At 40.7% G+C, this 25853-nt stretch overlaps 1 protein-coding gene across 2 annotated transcripts in view; it reads right to left on the bottom strand.

Moving 5' to 3' along the window:
* Positions 1-25853, bottom strand: part of trpm7 (transient receptor potential cation channel, subfamily M, member 7) — a 41088-nt gene that overhangs the window by 14059 nt on the left and 1176 nt on the right. The window contains exons 2-21 of one of the 2 annotated variants that reach the window (XM_074667267.1): positions 18144-18223; positions 17046-17084; positions 14821-15028; positions 14244-14457; positions 12812-12936; positions 12442-12613; positions 11339-11513; positions 10289-10412; positions 8991-9063; positions 7782-7882; positions 7201-7335; positions 7053-7106; positions 6825-6965; positions 6451-6585; positions 6041-6318; positions 5736-5964; positions 4973-5128; positions 3457-3600; positions 1379-1507; positions 1030-1281 (exon numbers count right to left, since the gene is read on the bottom strand). In XM_074667267.1, the coding sequence (XP_074523368.1) occupies positions 1030-1281; positions 1379-1507; positions 3457-3600; positions 4973-5128; positions 5736-5964; positions 6041-6318; positions 6451-6585; positions 6825-6965; positions 7053-7106; positions 7201-7335; positions 7782-7882; positions 8991-9063; positions 10289-10412; positions 11339-11513; positions 12442-12613; positions 12812-12936; positions 14244-14457; positions 14821-15028; positions 17046-17084; positions 18144-18223 (2964 nt within the window). Of the gene's footprint in view, positions 1-1029; positions 1282-1378; positions 1508-3456; positions 3601-4972; positions 5129-5735; positions 5965-6040; positions 6319-6450; positions 6586-6824; positions 6966-7052; positions 7107-7200; positions 7336-7781; positions 7883-8990; positions 9064-10288; positions 10413-11338; positions 11514-12441; positions 12614-12811; positions 12937-14243; positions 14458-14820; positions 15029-17045; positions 17085-18143; positions 18224-25853 lie in introns of those variants that run through there. The other variant, XM_074667268.1, reaches the window with a different exon arrangement.

Raw genomic sequence — 25853 nt, forward strand, 5'->3', positions numbered from 1 at the left:
CCATCCCTAGTCATCTATGTTCTCAATATCATGCTGGAGACCGTAGCAGGCTAGCTTGGCTTGCTAATAAAACATTAAAAGCATTTTTGGCACTTTTTGGTTGTATCTGATAAATGTATAATTTCCTTTTTTTTTTTCACTTTTAAGTGCAAAACACTAATATTTTAGTCCACTAGTCTTTATTGTTTCATATTTTCGCTGCAATTCTGCAAGAAAGCAAATTAGTATTTGGGTATTAGAAAACCAAGCTAATGAATCTTTTACATGGTTTTAACATGGTTTTATCTTATTCTTGAGGGCAGACTATCAGTGAAAGGTTAATAAATATTCTGGTTAAAAAGAACATGAAGCACAGTAATGTAAAAAATTAAAGGTTGGGAAACTGCTGGGGCTTCTCAGGATGATATTGTTGGTTACAATACCTGGTAACATCATGTTGATGATTAATGCTGTCATGAATGTTTGAAGTGATAAATTCAAACATTAACATCAGAATTTGCAGTTTACACAGAAAAACAAAAACTTCCACACTTTGGGAAAAAAATACAAAACCAACACGGTTGACTATTTTAATTTAACTGTCAAATTAAAACTTCAATCTAGTACTAAGTATAACTTAAAAAAATCTTTCCTACAGAGTGTAAGGTTTCATCAACTTACTACTATTCTACAACTTCATTTAGCAGACACTGTGACATACAACACAAGGAAGAATTTAGACAGGAGGGAAACATTAGTAAGTGCGATGAAGTGCTTCAAGTTATCTGGCTGCAGGTGCTGCCATCAAGTGCTAGGAGAAGTGCTCTTTTTTGTTTTTGTCCACGTTTATTCTTCTAAGTTAGAAATATCATTCCAGTTTCATACTATTACCACCAGTAAGTTTAGATTAACCTACAGTGAACAACTGTTCTTTCAACTATTAACATTTTTTCAGTGCTTGTAGAAAAAAGTGAACTCTAACAACACCAGGATGGTACAACTCATGATGACTTTGCATCATGCAGTGGTGCAGCTCTCATGAGGACCTACCATTTTGGCGATCATCATAACATACGGTCCAGCTTGCTGGTTGACAGCCAGGATATCCAAGAGTCGCACGTACCAAAAAATTATATTGAGACAATAGACTGTCCTGCCTGGGACGAAGGTGGCATCTCCACCCAGCCTCAGGCCAAAGCCAATGAAGAAAGACACGATGGCCAGAAAGTCTGACACATTGAAATAGTCACTGAACCACACTTTTATCTTCTGGCTTATTTTGCCTGCCTCTGACATGAACATCTGAAAAAAGAAACAAAGGAGAGAAGAAGTGTAAAACAATGTCGAGCTGATTTGTTGTGTAATTTCATGCCTTGTAATAATCTATTTTTTCACAGACCTCTCGGATTTTCTCTATAGCTGAGGTAAAAATGTAGAGGATGACCACCCACTCCTGTGGAGAAGGCCAATCAGGCATTCTCACCAGGACCACATACGAGTAGGACATCAAGAAACCCAAGTAGAAGAGCTGATGAGGGAAGAGACACAACAGGAAGGTTCATTAACAACTCCACATCAGAAAGACTGCAACGATGTACTTTCCATGAGACATATTTGACACGGATCATAACTGTGTTGACAAGTGTCTAGAGTCAGACAGTCCCAGAGAGGGGCCACAACTATTTTGAGATGAGGTTGGCTGAGTCTAAGAAGCTGAACCATGTACTTTGAGTCTGGACTTGTCCACCATATTGGCCGTGACCTCTGAGGCAGCTGAGTTCAGCTGGTGGTTTACTGAGAGGGTAATGGCTGTGTGAGAGAAAAGAAAATTCATCCTCTGTTGGGACAAAAGTCTGATCTCAAAGGGGAAGAGATAGAAAAGTGAGTGCTTCAACAACCTAGTCATTTAAAGTTGTAAAATTACTTCAAGCAACTGCATATAAATATTTCTTGTTGTTGTTCTTTAAACATGTTACTGCGCTGCAACAATCCATCTGACGGGACAGTTTTTAGCTCACATTAACTAAGCAAGAAAATTTTACTACTGTCCTGAATTGGAAATAAGTGATCTTTGTTTCAATTGTGGCTCTAGAAGGTAGTTGTAGTGCAAGTCATTTTAACCAGACCCTCATCCTCCACAAAATCTGTTTTTAATCAATCACAATTTTTCAAACGGAGGTTGTAAATTACTTCCAACTCTTGTTATGATCAATTTTCTTCAAAAACAAGCTATCGGTCTCAGTTATACTGTGTTTTGTGATAATGCACCACTCCTTGGATGAACCTATAGCATGATTTTAGCCTTTTAGTTCTGCTTCAATCAATTTAAATACTCATTAGACCCATAGATGGTCTTTGTTTACACTGAAAATCTTGTATTTTTATTGTTTTATATAGAAACAAGCCAATGCCACATGATGTCTACCAGCGGTACATGAGCTCCCATCTGAACAAGTTTGTACAACAGGGTTTGTTTCAGTTTCAAGCACAAGTCAGCTTCTACAGGTCTACTACAGACTGTGGGAAAGTCTGAAATGTGGCAAACTTAAACAGGCACAGGCACACACACCTACACACACTGCTAAACCTCGTAAAGTGCAGCGTGAACTTTTGGAAAATCAGCCGTTAGCTATCCCCTCTGACGGAGGCATTGCTATTGAGCGTTGCATTGAAATCAGGTTGGAAATAGGTAAAGCAGATGTAGATAAGCTGCAGCACAGGCTGTGCTTCATCGAGTTGTGGTTTCAGTGATGGTATCAGCTTCTCCACGTCGTGAACAGCCAGTAAAACTGCTCTGTCTCTGCGTACAGCCATCAGTGACGGCTCCCAGGCTCCTGAGAACCAGCCTCAGGCTTGTGTTTATAAATAAACATGAGTGCCAGTAAAGAATAGGGAAACTCCAGTCAAAGAAGGTAAATTTAACAGGATAATAACACTGACTGAGTTTTAGGTAAGGATTCAAAGTACAGCCGACCGTTGCGGCACTGGCTGAAGTGTGAAGAAAATGTTCCTTACGCCTCCCACACTTTTGAAAGAATTAAAAGGAGCACAAAGTACAAGCTTTGATGTTTCCCTGAGCTTTCCTGTGGGTGGTGCTGAAGAAGCATCTGTCCACTCATTCAGTGGTTAAAAACAGGGAGGTGAGGGAGCTGGGTTTCCATTCTTAGCACTGAGTGGCTGTGTGATAAGATGAGGCTGCACTTTGTCATCTTTACTATTTGTGGTGTTGTGGGTAATCAATCGATTGGAGTCTGGTGGGTTTTCCCAAGACCACATCAGTAGAAAAGAAAGCAAAGCTGCTTAATAGATGATTAGCAATGGCCTGATCACTGATATTCTTTTTTTCCCCAAGTTGTCCTTTGTGAGGATTTGTCCTCCTTTTGACGCTTTTGTTAAGTAATGGTCAACAAAAAGCGTTGGGTGCATGTGTAGATGACTAGTGACTATTTGAGTGTAGATATCTTGGTTTCTCCGTACCGTGTTGGACCAGAACTTGACGATGGGAGCGTGGTAGAAGGCATACATTTTCCTGGTTAAGGGCAGCTTCCTGGAGCGAATGTGCGTCTCCATGTCATTCTTTGCCTCCACTTGGTCATGGGATCTGGCCTCCTTAAACACATCCTGCAGAGAGGTTAAAAGGCCCAAATTAGATGACAGCAGTCCAAAATGTGGAGAGAAATGGAGCGTGGAGAAGAGAATGTGAGGGGAGGAAAGCAAGCAAATTAAAAACAACTTTATAAAAAAATGCATACAAAGAAAGGAATTTTAGGAACATAATTTGTGATCAGCAAACTTTTTTATGTGAACATGACAATTTCTATCACTTATTACTTCAATAATGTCACACAGCTTTTAAGACTTTACCATACAACATTTTCAAAAGAGAAATAATCCATCTGTAGCAGTCTGCCAGTGTTAATGTGTAAAACACAGTTAAGTTATAAAATAACTGGCATTTCTTTTTTTATCATATGTTATTTTGTCCAGTGATACTCCGGGATGGAACAAGTTGGGTCCTATCACAAGGTTTAGGGCAGAAATTACCCCTACAGCAGTGTTTTAGTGCCGCAGAAGCCCAGGGCGCACGCACCAAACACCCCCTCCCTGCTCCTCTGCCGGTTTCCTCTGCACTCAGACGGGGCCAATTTTTACTTGACCAAAAACACAAATAAGCGGTCTCCAACCGAAAAAGTCTGAAATCGGTCTGCATTCACGCTTTATTTAGAGAATTTTTAGCGCGTTACTGGCTCTCATAATCACTCATCTTTACGTTGTTATTGCATAATTCATCCTGGCAGACTACCTGTGTTTGTTTATATCTTGCACGCTGCGCGCGGACTGATACACTAAGCGGCGAGTGCCTCGTAGCCAGCTGTGGCTCTGCAGCGGAGGTAGCGCCATTTTATGACACAATGAGAACTAGAGCCTTATTTAGCGGTGTTTTTGTGTGAAAGTAGCTGAAAATTCTCTAAATAAAGCGTGAATGCAGACCGATATCAGATCTTTTCGGTGGGAGTCTGTTTATTTGTGTTTTTGGTCAAGTAAAATATGGCCCCGTCTGAGTGCAGAGGAAACCGGCAGAGGAGCAGGGAGGGGGTGTTTGGTGCGTGCGCCCTGGTCTTCTGCTGCACAAAAACACTGCTGTAGGGGTCATTTCTGCCCTAAACCTTGTGATAGGACCCAACTTGTTCCATCCCGGAGTATCACTTTAAGGCACACTGTAGTTGCTGTGTTTTCCTACTTCCTCCTGCTGACTTCATTTTTGAGCGGCAAATTTCACTGAGACAAAGCAATAAACAGTTTTTCTTGCTATACAGGTAACAACAGACAACATTAATTTCATTCCCAAACCAAGTTAACTGAAATAATTGCAAAATAAGGAAGTTTAAAACGAATGGTTCTCAATGTCATATTTACAATTAGCCATTAAAGTTGAGTAATTACATCTAATGTGAGGAAAACTACAAAACCAGACAAACTAAGGAAGTCTTACCATTTGGATGTCTTCAGCGATGTTCTGAAAGTTGTTTTCACTGTCTTCCATGGTCATCTGATGGTCATCCTGACTCTGAGGGATGTGAGCCATCTCAGCCTTTGATTTGTACTCCAACAGAAGGATGGCAGGAGGCACCAAGATACTCAGAATAACCTAAAGGCAAGTAACACACTCATGTGGGTGGATGTGGCTAAATTAGTCAAGAAAGTCTGTGAATCATGCAAACCCCGTGTGTCTCAAGTGTTACACTGCATTTAACAGGTCTGACCCAGAACCCAGGAGTCTAGACATTTTGTTCACTTCCTGGTTGGTTGAAAAACCACTGGATTGCATCTGTGAAGCCAATATATTTAAAGAGCTGGGCATGAATTTCAAAATCAAATGTTGGTTGATCCTTTTTAAGAATAATTTGTTTCTTATTTAATGCAATCAACATTTCTGATGTCAATTATTGTTTTAGGACAGAAAAAATACTATAGAAGAACTTTTTATCAGAAAAAGTTGTGTACTTGTGACAATAAGTTATCTTACTATGATTTCAACGCCTCAACATCATTCTGAGTTTAAATCGACCTCAAGACACAGTGAAAGTAAACACCACCATGAACTTAACCCATACAAACATTAAACCATTACTTAATGGTTTAATTTTTGTGTTAGGGAGTACTTGTACCTATAACTGTCAGGGATGAACTCCAGCAGCCACTTCCCACCAGGTGTGTGTTTGTTACCAAAAATAAAATCTAAATGGAACATGAACCTTGTACCAGGAGTTCTTGCGCATGTTCAGCCGTCCCATCCACATGTCTGACAGCAACATCTGGGTGCAGGTGTGAGCCACAAATGGCCGCAGGTGTGAGGACACAGCCAGCTTCAGACAGGTGGAGTTGCTCCAGTTCTTCAGCTCGTAGGTCAGCAGCTTCATGGACATGGTCTCATCCTGTCTGAACGACTGCTCCAGCAGGTCCACCGCTAACGTCCCAAACTCACTGAAATAAAAAGCAGAGATGGTTTGTGTCATATGGGTACTTGGATGAAAGAATAAAAGTTGAAGAGATTTCTCACTTTGAGTATTCCTTGAGTTCCTCTGAGGTGTCGTCCACAACATCACTTTTCTTAGCCTCGTAGCCCATCGAGCGGTAAAGCTTACAGGCCACCAGAGCCTTGGCCATGTTCTCCTCACCGTGCTGCCAGAAGAAGAGCGACATTTTCTGCCTCTTCATCAGCACAGCCCACACCAGCAGCTCATTGAAGGGGTAGGGAAACCGCCTCGTCTCTGGGTCGTCTATGTCTACAATCTCCTCTTTGCTCCTCTTTTTGTTCTGCTCCTGTGCAGATTCAAGCTGAGGGGGATGGGAAGACGCAGTGAGAAGATAGGCAGAGCTTCTCAGATTTAAGAGATAGCTTTTTCTATTCGCTCTGATCTTCTACTCAAAATGCAGCCTTGTTATTTTGATTGAGCTGGAGGACTATACCTTGGGTTTGTATGGCTGAGCAGTTTTGATGAAGTGGTTGTGCCTTGTCTTCTCCTTCTTATCTGCCTGCATGCTGAAAGCCTCGTGACTCTTCCTCAGATGAGAACCAGGACCTGCTGTTTGGCGCCCCGACCTCTGTGAAAATATGAAAACAGTCTGACTTTTATTACATCTCATAATACATTCAATAACAGCTGACATCATTCATCAAAAGTGCTGTTTTACTTTAAAAAAAACATCCTCAAAGCACAGCAGATTCTACATGTCATGCATTAAAATACAAGAAGTTATAGCACAGGTATAAAATGAAACATTAATATCTTAAAATACATTCAACACATTTCTACAATGATCAGCTGATCAAAAAAACTCACCCTGTTGCTGCCATGGAGATTGTTATAAATGATCCGGAAACGCTTCCTGGTGTAGTTACACCTGTAAGTCCCGCCCATCAGGAACTCAATAACCAGGCCCACATCAATCAAGGTGATCTTATAGTTTGGAGGCAGATGACTCTGTGATAAAGCACAGAAACAAAACAATGGTTGAGATTGATGAGAGTGTGAACTCACCCAGAAGAAAACAGAAGGATCCAAATCTACCTGCTTGACATCCCGAACCAGGTGTAGGAGATTTGGGTTGATGCTGGGTTGTTTCTAAAAGGAAATAAACATAAAAAGGTATAGAATAGAGACTTTTATTTGACGTTGTATGTATATGATTCAGTTAGTGCATGCTGCACAACATTACCGTGTTGTAAAGCTCTTCCAGTCGACTGATTGTCAGAAAACGGTGCATGCTTACACCATTTTCTATGAGCAACTTGACAAAATCTACCCTGTCCATCACGAGTGCATCCAGCATCGCTTGCTCCAGAGAGCTCACCTAAACACACAAACAAGGATAAACACGCTGATATGAAGTGTATTTTCATGGCAATTCAGTGTTTATAAAACAAACAAAAGGAGGCAGAAGACCAAAAATGGCCAAATTACAAAAATAAAAAGGGCAAATAAACATCGGCTATCCCCTCATTCAAGCACCAGTTAGGATTCCCTCAGTTTAAAAATAAACATGAGCCATGAGGGCAGCTTATGAAGACAACTGTCACAGGGGTCATGTTACAGTAAAGACATGCAGCTTATGGCAGCCAGGCTGAGTTTGGTCCCCATGGACTCCTCAGACCTCAGATTGTGGTAGGAGGAACTTTTAGGGTCATTGTGGGCGAGTCCAAAGGTTTGGAGCGAATACTGGGCAAAGCAAACAAGACTAGAGGCTGTGGCTCACACACAAACACACAAAAAGACACACAAATAAACATGCAGACGTACCAGGAGCTGCTGCCCGTACACAAACACATGATTCTTGGCAATGTCAACACGGTCCCAGGCCAGAGTTAGGACCAGCTGATCGAAGGCAGTTGCGTTTGTGCCTGAAATACACATTGGAAGACATGAGTTACACACACACACACTTGAATAAAAATGTATTCCCATGCAAGTAAAGCTTTATTAACTGTGTATTTCCTGTTAGCCAGCTAGAGGGATTAGAGGGGGTTAGCAGAGCAAGGCCCGGGCAGTAATACACTCAATTACACCCTAATACAGCATCACAGCAGCTTAGACTGCAAAGTAAATCCCTGTTCAGTCTACTGCTCTCTTCCAAAGTAAGCTGCCTGATTGTTCTCTAGGAGCCATCTGAATCAAACAATCATAACCAATTCCTACTGGTTTGTAAAATACCTCATAAGAATCTTAAAAAAGCATGTAAATTTTAAATTCCCATTTAACATCCAGTCTCTTAAATGAGCTGAGTCCTGGAGTAAGATCAGAAAGTATTACTCATACTTTGAGATGCGTGTGAGCTTTAGCTGTAGGTCTCTCTGCAGATGAGTTACTGTTTTACCCCGCCTCAGGTCAAACAAATATTTGTCAAAGTAAGCATTTTCAGTCAAAGTCTATTTGTCTGTCAGTGTTTGACCGTTTTTCTTTAAACTACCAATCAGTTAAAGTCACTCACACATTCCCTCACTTTTGCCTAAACTGGGATGAACACAGATTTGCTGCATACACTTGAATTGAACACAGCACCCTTCTTTGACAAGTAAAACTTAAAAGGAAGAGCTGTAAGAGTTTAAGAGAAAAAACAGAGGCTCTTTTTGTTTTTGTTTTTTGGTTGAACTGCATTCACACAACAATAAAAGCAACATCCAGAGAGCCCACAAGCCAACATTTCTTGAGAAGACTGTAGGAATAAAGAAGAGTAAGCCTGAGACGAGCAGCTCAGTGACTGACAGTGTTGGAATAAGGAGGCCCTGTGAATGTGAGCAACATGATATTCTCAGAAACACAAAGACAAGGGCACACAAGAGGGAGAGTCTGTTCTCAAAGCATATCTATATCAGAATGAAATGAAAACATCACCAAGTCTTGAGATTTTAATCTTCCAACGCCAACAACCTCAGCACAGGAACAGACTGGATAAACTTTATGTGACTCTTCCTCTCATAAACAAGGTTCAGAGAAAAGCACAGGACTAACCTTGGAGTAAAGCCCTCAGAATGGCCACATCAATGTCCTGGTTCTCCTCGGAGCTGATGTGAAACACAGTGATCTGTTTTTGGAGGAACAAGATATCACTTATTAACAAGTTCCCACAGACAGTATCCAGATGTTTCCAGCCTGTGATATGCCCACTGGCAAACAGGTTCTTTAAGTTTAGTGTTACTTCTTTTCTTCTTTGATTTTCACATTTGAGTATATGATAGGTGCAGCACTGAAGAAGACGTGCTTAAAGGTCCCATATTATGCAAAAATCACTTTATTAAGTCTTTTAGTTAAATTTGTGGGTCTTTGGATTTCCCCCTAGCCCACAAAATGTGATATTTGATGACAAAACCTGTATTTAGTAGAGCTTGTGAATGTAAAATCCTGACCTAAAACGAGCTGTTTGGAATTTCTGGGGTTTGCCGATGTCAGCGATTCCCTTTTTGACCAATCAGGAGCAAGCCTGACCTGATTGGTCCACCAGAGCAGATATCCCTGAACCCCCTCCCCGCCCACTCCTCTCCCCGCATCTGGAAAGAAATCTCCCCAGCAGCAGGGAGGAGAATGCTGAAGTTGAAGAGCCATCACTGCTCTGTTTTTGGCTGTAAACAGCCACATAGTTCCATGCACAAGCTTCCCATCTCAGAAGAAGACAAGACTAAGTGGCTAGAGTTCATTTATCGAGGAAATGTGCCAGCTACACTCAGCAAAACTGTGCATGTGTGTGCTAGTCACTTCACGGCCGACTGCTTTTCCAACTGTGGACAGTACAACAGAGGGCTAGTGAATAGACGGGTCCTGAATCCAGGCACATTACCAACCATCCGCCAACAAACCTCGGACCCTGGAAATGTGAGTATTTTAAATGATGTGTGCTGTGGAGCAGATGTAAGAGCTTTCTCTCAGTGTCCCCCCTGTCTCCGTGTTAGCTTCAGAATGCTAACTTTAGCTGCAGTTAGCCTGTTGTTTTAGCCTGTAATGTTACGGTAAACCAGCTTCACTGTTTTCTAAACATTGTGCACTCTGAGCTCATGGCGCCACTCTCAGTGACGTAGAAGAGTGGGGCGGTATCAGTGGTGGCTCATTTACACATGAAGGTCGCGCCCACTAAATCAGAGCGTTCTGAACAGAGGGGCTATGAGAGCCTGGAAACAATGCTGCTGTTCTTGATTTATTGGCTTTTTGGACCAAAACATGTTACTACCATTTCATGAAGACATCAATGATCCATATTAAACTGCAGAAAAGGAGCAGAATGTGGGACCTTTAAAATTCAGTGTGCTTGGATTTACCAATTCTTTGCTCTTCATGCACTCCATTAGAGTCTGGAAGAGATGGATGGCATCGCTCTGGCTGAAGTTGAAGGTTTTCTTAATGGTTGCTATGATGTCAGTCTCCACCCCGTCAGGAAGACCACTGCAGCAGAGGAGTGACATTACATTACAATATTTAATCTTACCCTTAACCCAAACCTCAGCTGTAGAAAAAACACTTCATCCAGCAACAGAGCAAACTCCCGACTGACTACACAAAAGAGTTTAATTTTATTAAGTTTTATTTTACTCATTAAAAGAAGTAAACCCAAATAAAAACATCGATCATCCATTCCTCATCTAAGGACTTTAAAATCCGTCTAAAGATGACAAAGGATGTAAAGGTTTGTGAGATTAACTTTGAACTCTGTAATTCAAAAGGATTCAAAGATAAGTGCAGGGCTCTCGTGTATTTGGTGCATAAACAGTTTGGTGGATCACAGAGTGTGTACTGAATGGTCCAAAACAAACACACAAATGAAAGGAGAAACGTTTGTTTTGGTGATGATTACAACAGATAAAAGTATATTCCAAGTTGAGTCTTCAACACTAAAGACAACTGTGATCACAATATTGAACAACACTGTGCAAATTTCATCTGCAAGTTAACATTAAAATGTACTAAAGTTAAAATTTTTCAGCTCTGTTCAAACAGAGCAGGCTGTGGCTGGTTGTTACAAACTCTTCAGGGACAGAAATAGATGAGAACCACTGACCGCTTGCATCAAAGAACAGGGAAAAAATGGGTCGCAGTCTACAACAAAGTCAATAATCACAGACAGAAGCATGAAAAAACAATGATGACAAAACATTTTTTTAATCTTAAAACTTTTTTTTCACCACAGATTGAAATATTTAATAAAATATATGCTGAAACTTTGATTGTACCCTTTACCGCCTGTTTAATGCTCTGTTTTTCTGTCACGTTGATCAAATTTTTGCTCTAACAAAATATTAAGAAATCAATGAAAAAGACGAGAAGGATTCATACAAATTGAATGGTGTGTGTGTTTTTTGAAAGTGTCCTACCCTCCCTCCTCAGTCTGCTTGTGGACGTAGGCCAGTATGTCAGCAGCACGGCCGGTCCCCTCACACACCACCACAGGGACAGGAGGGCTCTCTTGAAGGTACTCTAGCACAGTCAGAATCACGTTGGGACCCCCCTCAAAGATCAGAGCCACGACGGGAACTCCTTGACCAATTCCTACAAGATACAGGATATCATGTTACTTTATTCTCCTGACACAGGATCACTGAAATGACAGTTTAAGAAAAGCTGCAATGATGATGATGACGACATGTTTACTGTTATCACCAAGTTTCTGTGAGGCAGACTCAAACTGACACATTATGACAACAACAGGGAGTTTAATCTTATCTGGACAGCGCAGAAAGATAATTCACTCTTATTTGTCTCAGACTGTTACAATTAGACATCCAAGCTTTCTCACACATAATAATTTTGACTGTGATGATATGACAAAACATTAATTGACCAAGATCTGACTATTCTGGCAGCTGGTAAATTATACATTAAAAAATCACGTGCTACAAAGAAGTCAGTTTCGAAACCCAGCGTCAGTTGTCCATCATCGTCCAACAAGACCAATATGTGCCTCTGTGGTTATGAAAATGACTTCAAGTCAAAACTTCCTATTCCATGCTGCATTTATGTGTGCTACATCAACACTGTCATTTCTCTGTTCATTACATCCCCCACAGGACAGAATAGCACCCATTCATCTGCTTAAGTACTAGTAGATCAGCAGGAGACACACAGACACTTTACTCTGCCTTACTTCTGTGGTATGAATCTAAATAAAGAACCTATTTTCGTGTGACAATTCAAATGTCTTAAGCTTGCTGTAATAACAACATCATGATAAAAGAGTCTGCCTGCAACAGGATAAGAAAACAAAGGTCTGATCGATCTTTTCTCAAAACTTCCTGGTAGTTGGCATGAACCTGAGTACTGGTATGTGGCGTTTGTTTTCTTTAACTCAAACAAATAATGTCACAGCATTGCCTCAGTGAGGATCTCAGGGCTGCCTCTGCAAATCTTTAAGAAACCCCATGTAATCCCTTGTTTCTCTGGTATCATAGCAATGAAAACTTCTGTATCTCATTCTTACGTGCATGTATTCTTTGGAGGTTTATGTGCTTCTCCAGGTCCCTCCGCAGTTTGACCTCAGCGCCGTACCTGCCCACTGTCCCATCATCCACCAGGAGGAAATGAGAGTGCAGACTGTTGAGAACGTTTAATTTGCTGAGAGGGTTCAGCAGTGTCTGATACGGAGCAATAATCTGCAGCGAGGACATGGAGAGGACAGAAAAATCGATAAGGATTAGAGAATGGGGGATAGGAAAAATAGATTTCTGTTCCTTAAAATAAAAACACTATTCAGGTTTTGGGAAAATCAATGCTGTTGTGAAAAAATCAGCACTATCAAAGAAAGAGGTCATCTAAAGAGGAGCTTTCAAAGTGTAAGAGCTATATCTTACATCTCTGCCGATGAGATCATTCCTGTTTTCAATGACTCCCCAGGGTGCAATCCCAATAGTGCAAATTTTTCTTGAAGATCTCGAACAGTGCTCTTTGAGAGCGTCTCCAACGTGCTTGGCCACACCTGTAGAAAGGAAACATTGATCACTCAACAAACTCACTTTTCCTTAGAGTGGAGCTGCTATTCAACCTCCGCCACGCACGAGTAGAACTAGAAATAAATGGCTGTAGATATCAGGCTCTAAGTATTTGACAAAGAAAGAGACAACAGCCTCTACCTTCAGGGGCAAACATGCTGCATAAAGGGGCAACTCCAAAACAAATACATTAGCTCTAAGGTTGTTGTGAGCCACAGTTGTCAGTAAATGGATCTCATGGGTTCAGCAGTAATTTGTGAGCCAGGATACCCTCCCAACTAGCCAGGGTGCCAGAGAGGCATTAAAAGTAATCACTGGTCTGGGTAATTGACCCTGTGAGTAATGATTTAAACACTATTATCAGACCACATCATCTTTACGCCGCGCTGTGGCTACAGACACACCTCGGCCACAACACACAGCCAAATGACATGCTTAGAGCCCGGCATTACAACTTCTGCTACATCAGCGCGTCACACTGATGGTGGCTGTGTGTCTGTGCAGCTTTGTGCACGATGTAAGTGAGCGAAAGCGTTCATTAGAGAATCTGTAATGGAGCGAGTGGGGAGTAAGAGTTATTTAGCTGCTTTGACTTTTCAATAACAAAAAATACCTTTCTACTAGCAGAAGGGAGGATTATCATTCAGTTTGATGTGATATCTATCAATTTGATACAGCTTTAATATGATTTCTTCTTTTTACTTTAATTTGAAGGTTATTATTTTTAATATACACAATAAAAAGTTTGTCACTGATGAAAAACAAGTTTGAGGCTTTTGGGCTACTCTTAAAATTGACAAACTCTAGTTCTTTGTCATACTTCCTGGAAATGCTGTACTAGGTTGGTGTTAGTACATTTGCAGTTCATTCACTAAGTTTCAATTAAACATTGGCTTTACAGATACTGTCAACACTGTTGCTGACACACATAAAAGTAAACAGACTTAAACTCAATTAATCAGCCAAGAATTGACTCAGTGTCAGGACAGACAACCCAGCTAAAGGTGTGAGTATGAGACAGATATTTGATTAGAAAACTGAGAATCTAACTTCTGCAACTTGGGAGGTGTGTCTCCATTTTTATCACAATGAAAAAGCAGCGCTGTGACGAAAGAATTTGCAGCCTGCAGAACCTGAATGTGTGAGTTAGGCTGCTACAGTCCAGCCCTATTGAATGTTTTATGTATGTATGTGAAGGAGTTTGGGAGGCAACTTTTGTGCTTGGGTGGAGACAAACAGCTGATAACCAAAGGATTCCTAGGCTTAAATAATCTCTAAAATCAACTACACATACCTGTGTTAACCCCTCCGGTGAGGATCCAGGCCCCCGTGGTGACTGCAGCTTTGATGAGGCCCTTCCCCACCACCTGCTTGAGACGCGGGTGGAGCTCAAAGTTCTGAACTCCTCCATGGACAGAGATGAGGATCTTAGGCAGCTCCATGTGCCACTCCTTCAGCATCAGCCGCAGGATGCTCTCCGGCCTCGAGTCGTGGGACAAGCGCACATACTGCAGTTTTCACAAACATGAGAAAGTCACGATGACCACATGGTCGATAAAAGAGAAAATAAAACTTCACTACAGACGGCTCAAAAAAAAACATGTCTGGTACTTCTGCCACAAATTATTGAAACGGTTATCATACTATCAAAACTTTAATCAACTGGAAAATTAATTAGTGTTCTGGCACTAGATTTATATACTAAATGGATTATCATTGTTTATCCAACAGCCCCATAAATCTCACTTTGAAATGACTATAAAAAACTATTCAAAACCTCAATTTTTTCTTAATCTGCCTTACTTATCACAGCCTGTCTTTTTTCATTTGAAAAAACAAGCCCTCTAGCAGAGAAGAATTTGCCCTCCTACCTTGGCTCTGTATGAGTGAGACCCTCCCTGGAAGTTGACGACACCATAGGCGTCAGTGGGGCTCGCCTCTGTGTGTTTTTCCACTGACCACTCCTCTGCCGTGGGCAAGGACAGGTTGGAGTTTTCACCCAACTTCACATCCGAATACTTGGTAGCCAAGCTGGCTGTGAAGCCAACGTGCTGCCTGACCAGCCGCCCACAACAGCACCTTGAAGGTAAACAGAGTCATTTTCAATTGATGGTATGAGGATCATCTGTCAGTCTGTAAAATTGAACTGCATAGTACATATCAAGAAAGTTCATATATAACACATCCATTTAGATGGAAAGGGATTATAAAGATGAATCTAAAAAAACAACAGGACAAAGAACAAGGATCCTTGCCACACCTGCCCAACACAAGCCTATTAAATCCTTCATTAAACATCTGTGAAAAGCAGGTTTCCTCGTAGAGCCCTCACAGAAACAAAAAAAACAGACTATGTACAACATGTGATTCAATCTGCTGCTTTGTCAGTTCCTACCCTCAAACAACAGTCTCCAACTTTAGCTCAGAAACCATGACTGGGGCAATGAGAGCTTTTAATTTCTCAACAGTCTTTAAAAATGTGGTAGAAGCTGCAGCAGCCAATGTCAGAATTCAGAGTTTAGTCTTCAGATTACAAAAAAAACACAAGAGTCCAGATGTAAGAGGATCTTGTCAGCTTAATGCTACCTTTACTACCCTAAACCACTGGGTGCTCGGGTCTTGAGTTTGTTCACCTAAGGCTGTATTCAGACCAGAAAAGTCCTTTGGTCCACTTGTTTGGTCCAAACCAAAAGCGGACTTTATTTTTTTCTTTGGTGCGGGTCGTATTCAGATTGTACTTTTTGCAAGTGGACTATATTCTGTAAACACATCCACGTGTGTGACGATCGGTGCTCTCATTGGACAGCACTGACAAAGGCGGCACACAGAATACAGACCCAGAAATGGAGGTAAACGTGTGTTTGTGCTCTTATTAGAGTTGCAAAATCATTTTCAGTTTCAAAAGCAGCTCCAAAGCAGGCTTAACAACACCGCTTCAAAATTTGGAACAGCGAAGACGAATGCGCGCAGCAAGGAGACGCTATGCTCTGCGTGTCCTGACCCACAACATGCGAGCAACAGCCTAGCTAAACAGAAGACGGTGGCCTTATAGGCCCAAAAGGCGCATGTATCCTGTAGTTCGTTCGTTAGTTGGACCTTGGTTTGTATTCAGACCTGCACCGGAGAACCACAAACCGCACCAGAGTTTGTTTGGAAGCGAACCAAGACCACCTTAAAAAGCGGGTCTCGGTCCAGTTGTTTGGTCCGCACCAGGGTTCGTTTGAGTCTATTCACACCTGCATGAAAAGTCTGGACCAGCGTGGGAAACGAACCCTGGTCCGTTTAAAGTGGACCAAACAGTCCAGATCTGAATACTCCCTAAGTTTCAGATTGTACAAACAGCATAAAAACCACTGTTCCTGAAAGCTACCATATTGGATCATAAGGCCGCATTAAGAACTGGAGCGATGACATTAATGACTGAAATGTGCATCACAATCAGGCAAGCAGAGTCAGAAAATTTTTCCTCCATTTGTCTTTGTGAAAACTGTCCAATAGTGCCAAATTAGTTACAATAAACTTGTAACTAAAAATAACCAAGCAGAGGAATGGTGGGTGTTTGGTTTGGCTGTAGCTTCTTTCTCTCTCTCTCGTGCTGTCTGCATGTCAGAGCATCGCAGAAACAGACTCATGCACAAGAACGCCATGCCCCACTGTTTGCATGAGGCTTGACATGCGATTGTACTCTCAGTTAGCCAGCTACAACTGATACAGTCCAGTGATCAAGACTGGACTTCCATTTCTCTTTATAATACTATAAACCATGAAACGTATCTGACCAATGAACCAAAATGACAGGTTTGCAGACCTTAAAGACTGTTATCGAGCTGAAATTCAAGCATAACATTTCAGTTTATTATCATTACAATCAATTAATAGCCCAAGGTTTTTGTTCTTCTTTCACCTCCTTAATTGCCTCAAAGGCGAAAGTGTGCATCCTGACTCACAAAGCCTGGAAGTTAATTGTTTCCTGAGGAGGGTTGCTGCTCAGTGGAATAACACTGTCAAAGAATTTGCCTGTAGGCTTTTTTTCTGGTGTAAAGTAACTTGTCAGGTTACTAAAGAATTGGAGAAACAAAGCTCAGAAGGTACTTACCGGACTAGCTGTTGACAGATTTGGCATCCTGGAAGGCATCTGGAAGGAATTTCACAAGAACACAATTAATCAGGGATTGAAGTTTATATAATACACAACACCTGAATGTGGGGCACATTGTAAAACAACAGAAACAGCTAAAGTAGCCTGATTTCTTTTAATAGGAGTCGTGTTTAAGGAGGACAAAGTGTTTGAGGACAAAAAAGAAGGTTATCTGTCTGCTGGGCAGGCTGCCCGGTCAGATTGGCCCAAGAGCAAGTTGTGAAACCTTCCAAGAGGACTCTCACTCTGATCACAGTCACATGCAGGCCTCTGGCCTGATGTGAAATGAGCCCATGTTCACTAACACCTCAGTCCTCAAGAAAGAGCACGTACTTTAGTTAGTGTAGAAAAGCTAGTAGCAAATAATTGATGTGAAAGAAAACTAAAGGAGAGGGTTACCCATTATCATTGTGCTGTTACTAGAAGAAAGAAAGCAGTGCTACCTCTTAAAAAAGTAACTAGACACAGAAATGGCTTACACACAAAGGAGGTGGTTAAACAGAAAATAAACAAGCAACTGTGAAACATGTTTTAGTATTAACTAAACAAAAGGTTTCCTTTAAAAACTGAGAGCTTCTTATTCTGGCTGGTAGACTTTTGAATTATTTCATGTGTCTCTCATGCACACACACTGTATATTGAAAATGAGTGACCCACATGCTGAGCCAATCAGAAGCTTTCCTTACAATTTCAACACTGCTTTGTAAGATTCCAGTAAGTCTGCAGAAAAATGCTGCTCCACTGGGTGAAAAAATGTTCACCTTAGTCCTCTCAGGCACACACATACACACACACGCATACAGATTCAGGCAGATTGATTAGCAATAAGATTAGGAGAATACGTGACAGGCAGGTTCTCTATCACTGGTCTTAGCGCACACATTACACTGTAATTACAGTGACAGACATAAACATCTAAATTATGTAGAAACAGACTCATTCTCTGTATGGAGAGTAGTGGTTAGGGTTTGAGCCGTCTTTAAGCTCACACTGCACAATTAAACCGTTTCCATGGCTATCACCACAAAGCACTCTGGAGTGAGTCTGAGCACATACCTGTGGGGGTCCTTTGACACTGGAAGTATGTACACACATTCCCTCTTGGTGAAAGTGCTTTCTATCCAGGGTTTCTGGGACTGTGAACAAAAAGAAGCAGTTGCACATTGTTAGCACTGAATGGCAGCTGATGTTCCTGCTGCTTTATTATGTTAGCATTTAGTAAATTCAAGCTGTTAAGCTAATTGTCTCCCATGGATATTTAAAACAACAACGCTCCTCTGTTCAGTAATAACAGTTTCAAACACAGCGCAGACATTCAATCCAAAAAGAAAGCGAGTTGAAAGCAGATGAAGATGAATCAGATTTGTATTTTCCCCCAGTTAAAACCCTTTTCTCTGAAATCTCAAAATATCCCAAAAGGGCTGGGGGGATCTTATAACCCCTTAATCTCAGATTGAGGCTATGAAAATACAAGGGATTACGTAAAGAAAAAAATATATAACTACTGTGGCTACAACGAAAACAGTTCAGGAGGCATTGCAGCTACAGGTGTCTGCCGTTGTCATAAGCCTTTAGAAAAAAACACTATTCTTTAGCAGGGAGGATTTATTGCAAAGGAATTTTCAATTTCCCCTCAGTACAGCTGAGAGGGACCCAGTACAGATTAGCAGCTTTAATCCTTTCGAGCTCTAAGAGGAAAACCTGCAAACACCGTCACCTGCTTCAGCCGAAATCCTTCAACTATTCCTGAAACTCAGTATCACAATTACAGCAGGCGAAATAATGATTTGAAAGTGGCTAATAGCTGCAAATGTCTCAAAGAATTCAACATTTTCAATAATAAAAATTATCCCAACAAGGAACGAGTACCATCCACAGTGTCTTAGGTTTTAAAGCCACCAAAAAAAAGGTGGTTAAAAAGAAAATCTGAACACAGAGGTCATCCCACGGAGCCACTGAGCGAGTACCTGGAGGTCCTCCTCTTCATCTCTGTGTTTAAGGGCTTTGTACAGGAACATAGCAGGGCTCCTTCATGCATCTCCTGGACAAACCACAGTCACCACAGCCTCCCCTGAGCACTGGATCATCAGCAACAAACCAACCAACTTCTGCCTGACCCTGTCCAGCTGAAGAAGATCTCACCACAATTTCCATAAAGGTGTCAAAGTCTACAGCGAGGCTGTTACCGTACAGATCCGGCCTGAGTTAAAAGCTGAGTGATCAGTATGAGGTTGCAGCCTCTAAACTCCATCCACTGTTAATCTGTAAGAAGGCACTCAGGGGGCAGATGAATGTGTCTGAGACAAACTAGATATTATACTTAACGCTGGGGAGAAAGAGACGAGGGAGGCGGGGGTGTGGGAGAGGATTAGTGCATGGGCAGAGGCTTCAATGATATATACCTAGTTGTCGACTGAAGACACACCACCAACTGTGATTCATGCAGCACACACAAAACCTCTCCTGACAACTGAGGGCAGGCTCTTACAATTCAGGAGGCCTCCTTTATTTTGGAACTCAATTCCTGGAAAATCGCCTTAAAAAAGAAACTTAGGGTAACAAACGCACATTTACATGAAACCACAACACGACTTTACATACCAACATAAAGGCAGGGGTTTGGGTGTTCACATTTAGGTCTGGTCTATAAATGACATAAACAATCCTGATTACACTCTGAAAACAGAGGCGGCACTGCTCAGGAGTAACTATGGGTTGGGACATGACACAAATGTCTGAAGTCTCAGCGAGGTGGTTGTAATGATAACAGACCTGCAGTGATACAGTTTTATTATTGGCACAGATTATTTTTAATCTTATATTCACTGATATGCATGCTGCTTACTTAGATATGCTTATTCTGTTTTCATTATCTGTTTTGCAAACTATTCTTCATCTGGAAAGTTAACATGCACCGTGATCCTACTGATGCTGTAAAACTTTGTGTGGGTGAAGTTAAAGAGTAAGCTCCTACCTGAATACAAGCTTAAGGCTCCAGTGAGAATTTTCTGTTTGTGACCGTTTTGGCACCCTTGTGACCAGAGTGGTACCTCTCATATCTTTGCTTATCTTGTCTTGTACAAACTAGGAACCACCAGTCGTTTTGTAAAGGGCTTGTTACATTTATGAGTCACCCTTGTTTTTATGAGTCTGTTTCATTAACAGATTTTTTTCCCCCACACAAGTTTTATCAATAAAACTTAAATACAAAAATTAAAAACATAAGCAGTACACCTGTAAGGGTAAAATCAATCATTACACCCTAACCAAATCCAAAGCAACCGGGTAATGTATTTATAAATACTTGGTTTTCAACAAGCAAAGTTCGAACACTAAGTTCGTAGCATACTTTAGTATCTGGCTATATTTAGCGCTACTCACAGCCAGGTAAGTAAAGCCAACCTCACCAAGTCGAGCACACATAACCTCACTCTTCATTTCGCTGAAAGGCTCTAGGTCATGAGGCTCTCAAGTTTGAACAGAACACTACACTGTAACCCCTGCATGTGGGTTGAAATGGACATTAGCAAAAACAGCTAAGCCTGTGTTTTAGCCTTTAGCCTGTGCTCTACTACTCTCCTGTTGAGCTTTCCTCTGCTCTTCTGTCCTTTTTATGTCACAATTCAGCTCCAGTGTCCAACAGTACTATGAAAAAAATTCCAAGTTATCCTTTTCAGCAGAGAAAAACACAGATTCCTCTTTTCTGCTGGTCTCTGTCGGCTGGAGTGGTGTCGCCATGCAAACTTTGATGCGCCGTAAATCAATCAGGTCCTGACTGACCTGGACAGGAAGTGAGAAATAGCGTTTGGAAATAAACCATTTTGCTCTATTTTGGCACTGATAATCTCATGTTAAGTTTTGAATTACAATCAGTCATACATGTAGAAGTGAGACTTTTTCAAGATCGATTAAAAAGTCCTTACAGGGACTACAAATGTGTCCTTATCTGCTGAGCCAAATACTCTATCTGAAAAGATTGCATGCATTCTAAACAGGCTGGTGATATAACCTATCTAAAATTATATAAAAACAACTTGGTTATAGATATTAAAACATTAACACCTCCAAGGGCAAAATAAATCATTAAAACAAAACAAAAAAAACCCTGCACATCCACAAATAGAGAAATAATGCAGGTTTTCTTGATACAGTTACACGCCAACCTCTTTAATGTGAACTTATTATTATTACTATTGTTATAGTTTCTGTCCAGGGGGATTTTTAACTTTGTAACTTATTATGATACCAAAGTGAACTAGAAGATCACTCTTAATACAGTCCCTGTCCAGGATTTATTAACAAAGCTAAGCTAGCTGTTCTCTAGTGTGTAGTATTACTGCTATGCTAATCCAATCATGACGTCAAAGACGCTAAAGGGTTTCATAGTTTTACCATATAACTCGTTGTAACATATTTTTTACGACTATTTCAAAAACGTATTTAGAAATGAAACTTCAGTTCAGTTCAAAAGCACATTTTTAAACAGAAGCTTTAATAACATTGGTGAATAATGTTGTTGTGGTGTTACAGTATTGCACGTTGTCATTGTTTACTGCAGCTCAGTGCCTCTTCAGTGCCCTCTGCTTCATTGAATTATCAACGTCATCCTTGTCTGAAATCTAATACACTGTTTCATGATTCAGTACCTGGAGAACTGGTGACGGATGCAAGAGGAACAACATGACACAAACTGGTTTGTCATCCTGGTCCAACTCCATCAGACGAAGCGTTAATAAAAACAGATAAAGCAAGGCTGTGTCCTGCTAAACTGTTACTATGGTACCTGAGAATGTCAGGCAACAAAAGGACCTGAGCACTTCAGAGACCCTGCCAAAAACACACACACGTACTCACACATACACACTTCCTCCCTCCCTCCCTTTTCCTCTCTAGTTTCTCTCTTAGTTGGAGGTTTTATGATTACTCTGTTCCTGTAGGAAATCTATGCCAGCACCTTTTCATCTCTCCTGGGCTCAGTAATTCAGGATTCGGTGTGTTTTGTTAATGAGCGAGTGTTTGTGTGAGTTCATGTTCATCTGAGGCGAGGTGAAGAGAAAGAGATGTCTTTGACTGTGCGCTCCTACTGTCATCACCTGACACACACACACACACACACACACACACACACACACACACACACACACACACACACACAAATTCAAACTTTGAACTGAGAAAACCTTTCCAGCTGAGCTCTTCCTTCCCCCTTCTTCTTTTTCCCAACAATGAAACAAGGCTGGCCGGTCGACCCGTCATTCTGCTGGCCTTGTCTGACGTAGAACAGGGTTCAGATAACATCTGGCTTGGCAACTCTATTACCCTTTATAAAGAGTGTAGGATATGGAGCAAGAGCAGTGGCCAAAGAGAAAGGCAGTTCCCAGGGCACTAACAGAAGCAGATGCATCTTTCCCTATGAACTCTTAAACCTGGTATCAAAGCGCCCCAGCTCTGATATCATTTGAATGAGTTTTCTACATGTTGCAATAGAAAAAAACACAAGGTCTGAGTTTGAGGAGGTGAAACACTGGGAGTCCATGTACCACCGATTTAAATAAAGAGATGTCCTGTCCTCTGATCAATTTCACACACAGTACTGTTATAGGTTTTATAACAACAGTCACCACTGAACCATGGCTATAGCTATAAGCATAAACACAAAACTAGGGCATCCTCCACGGTACAGTGAACTAAGGCTCCTGTCATGACTTTTTTCCATGCCATAACCTTAATTCCTCTCCACTATTTTTCTTTGCCCAAGCTCTCATCACAAGGCAGCTGCATTTCTACAACACATTCAAATAAAAAAGACAACTGATTAGTCCTGTTTATGTGAACATATAGTAGTTTGCTAGTTTTATGAGGATAAACCCACTTTTTGTGTTCTGGAGTCTTTCATGGGATTTAATGTTTTATATAAGTCAGCACAACACCTTTGGGTACTAAGAATGTGATAGTTATGTAGATTAATCATTTTCTGTAATTCATAACCCCCCCCCAAAAAAACAGAACAAGAATTTTCTGATGTTTGACTGGTTATTTTACTGTTTTTTAAAGCTCTTAATGGTCTTAGTCCTTCATAGTTATCAGATTTGCTTTTACCATATGAGCCCCATTAGAACCCTCAGGTCTTCAGGAAGCTCTCTGTTAATAGTTCCCAAAGTTAAACCAAAAACTTACAGTGAGGAATCTTTTTACTACTATGGCCCCCACTTATGGAACAGCCTACCTGAAGACCTAAGGGTTGCATCTATTGTTAATGTCTTTAAAAGCAAACTCAAAACATACCTTTTTAGTCGAGCTTTTACCTGAATTACCTTTTAGTGTTTTATTTATTTTAAGTACAGACCACTTTTTACTATCTTATCTTGTCTTATTTTCTTTTTAATTATTTATTTTTTTCTTTTTAAAATCTTTTATATTTTCTGTATTTTATTCTCTAGTTTTCCTGTTTTATTCCTCATTTATTTATCATTATATATACAAATGTATATTTTAATTTAATTTCAAGCTTTTTTTAAATTCTTAATTCTTAAAAATCACTTTCTTATCTTAAATTATGATAAATTTAATTTTATACTTTCTACCTAACCTGCAGTGTTTTCTCAGTTTTAAACCTTTAAGATGGCGTTTCCTCAGTACGTACTGGGTACATCAGTGTGCTCTATTACTGTCTTTTATCTGTGTTGCTTTTTATTAACACTGTGTATGGGTTGCTGTGTGGGTGGGTTCTGGGGCTGGGTGAAGTGGATTTGAGGCATAATTCATGTGTCTGTTTGTAAAGCACTTTGTGCTACATTTTATTTGTATGAAAAGTGCTATATAAATAAATTGTGACTGATTGATTGATTGATTTATAGCCCCTTAATAACCACGGAAAATCAAAAATAACCAACATTTATGTCAGTATCAGTCCGTCAAGTCTTTTGGGAAAATAGCACTTTGGACATGTTGGGAACTTTAAGTCATGTCTCGTTGATACAGTGCATGTTTTGCTCAAGTTATCCAAAGAAACTGAAAGTCATGGCTCAAGACTCTGGACATTTACTTCAAATACAGAGTGACTGAGGTTTCTAGCAGAACAATTCAAAGCTATTTAGCCTCTTTTTGCATCACTTACAATCTTTTTGAGAAACAAAAAGCTGAGATATGAATTTCTGTAACAAAAAATGATAGCCTACACAAGACAGCTGCAAGAAGGTATGGGGAGATTACAAAAAAATGTCTTGAGGTGGTTAAACCTGCTTCATACTCTCACACTCTCAGGACATTTTGATATAAAAGAGTGTGGTAAAAATATTGCTCTCTTTTTTTTGATGGTGTTCAAGTAAATTCAAAGTATCCTTTTAGATTAGCTTCATTAAAAATGAGTACAACCCACACCATAAGGGCATTTTAGAATACACAGGCTTCCATGAATGTAACCCTTGTACATCTTACAGTAGTTTATTAAAGCCTATATAAGAAAGATAAACAGAGAGTATGAGTTCATACAAGTCTCCAGATTACACTCCTGGAAAGCTACACGCTGAAGGGAAGTCAGTTCATGCAGTCATGAGACCAAAGTGTGACGACTCTTCAGCTCTCACACTTGTAGCCCTGGGGCAGAGCTCTGCAGCACAGCATGGGCTGATATCATGCTGGCATGTTACCCCGAGTCCTACCTCCAAGCTGCTCCATAACCTACTAATGTAAAGCATGTGATGGGTCTTCTCAACATCTGGTGCTCACATAAGCTTGAGAAAACTCAGGTTAAACTAATACAAAAGTCAGAGATAGCAGGAGGGAGACTGCGTGGTTACCGTTTCTAAAGTCTTTTGCTTCATTAAAAGTCCTCCAAGATTTTAAACTGTGAATGTTTGTCTTTGGGCAAGTCATACAGAAAATGCAGCATTACTAAGATTTACTATAACAGGCCCAAGGTAGAAGCTGCAAGGCAGAGGGGAGGGGTCTGCTGTGTTGGAACTACGGGGTAGTGCTCCATTCATAAAATCAACAAACTGAGACTGTGACCAATTTCTTTGAAGCCCTGTTCAGGGTCAATGGAAAAACTTTATCTGTCATCGTCAAAAGGGCAAGTGTGTGTGCAAATGGATTAGGAGCATGAGATAAGAGAGGTCCGAGAGGCATGCCACAGTTGCCTGGCTAAAACACAATAATAGTCACACACACACACACACACACACACACACACACACACACACACACACACACACACACACACACACACACACACACACACACAATATGCTCAATTCACACACACTGGCTCCCCTCTGCAGCAATACAAAGAGATCCAAGTCCCTTTTCTGCACCCTGACAGAGCACTTTGCCTCAGCTGGTGACCTGTTCACCTGTCCACTGTTAGGTAAGAGATGTTTGCAAATAATAAGACTTTATCACCAATCTAATTACAGACAGTGCACTGATAAACCAGCATTACCTTATCAAACAGCGAACAGGCTATCACTGCAGCAGCACAGGAGTTACTCTGATAATTTAGGGGTCCTATCAGTACTTTTATGTTGTGTGAGGGTAGCAATATTTTTCTCATCTTACAAGCCGTATGTCTGATTAGTACGTTTAAGATAAAGGGATAATATGTGCCAATAGCTGTCTGGCTATCTGCACCATAAATTTATGTTACATATTAACACTGATTGAGTTGTAGTATAAGAAAATGCCCCAGGCCATCGAGTTAGATTGACATACAAATTCTTCTAAATTCTAATAAATTATTTACTTCCAAGTCACTGAAGCCATTAATTA

Source organism: Halichoeres trimaculatus, unplaced genomic scaffold (genome assembly GCF_033239565.1).
Source record: "Halichoeres trimaculatus isolate MK-OKI-2021-1 unplaced genomic scaffold, fHalTri1.1 fHalTri1_scaffold_3, whole genome shotgun sequence".
Classification (NCBI taxonomy): Eukaryota; Metazoa; Chordata; class Actinopteri; order Labriformes; family Labridae; genus Halichoeres; species Halichoeres trimaculatus.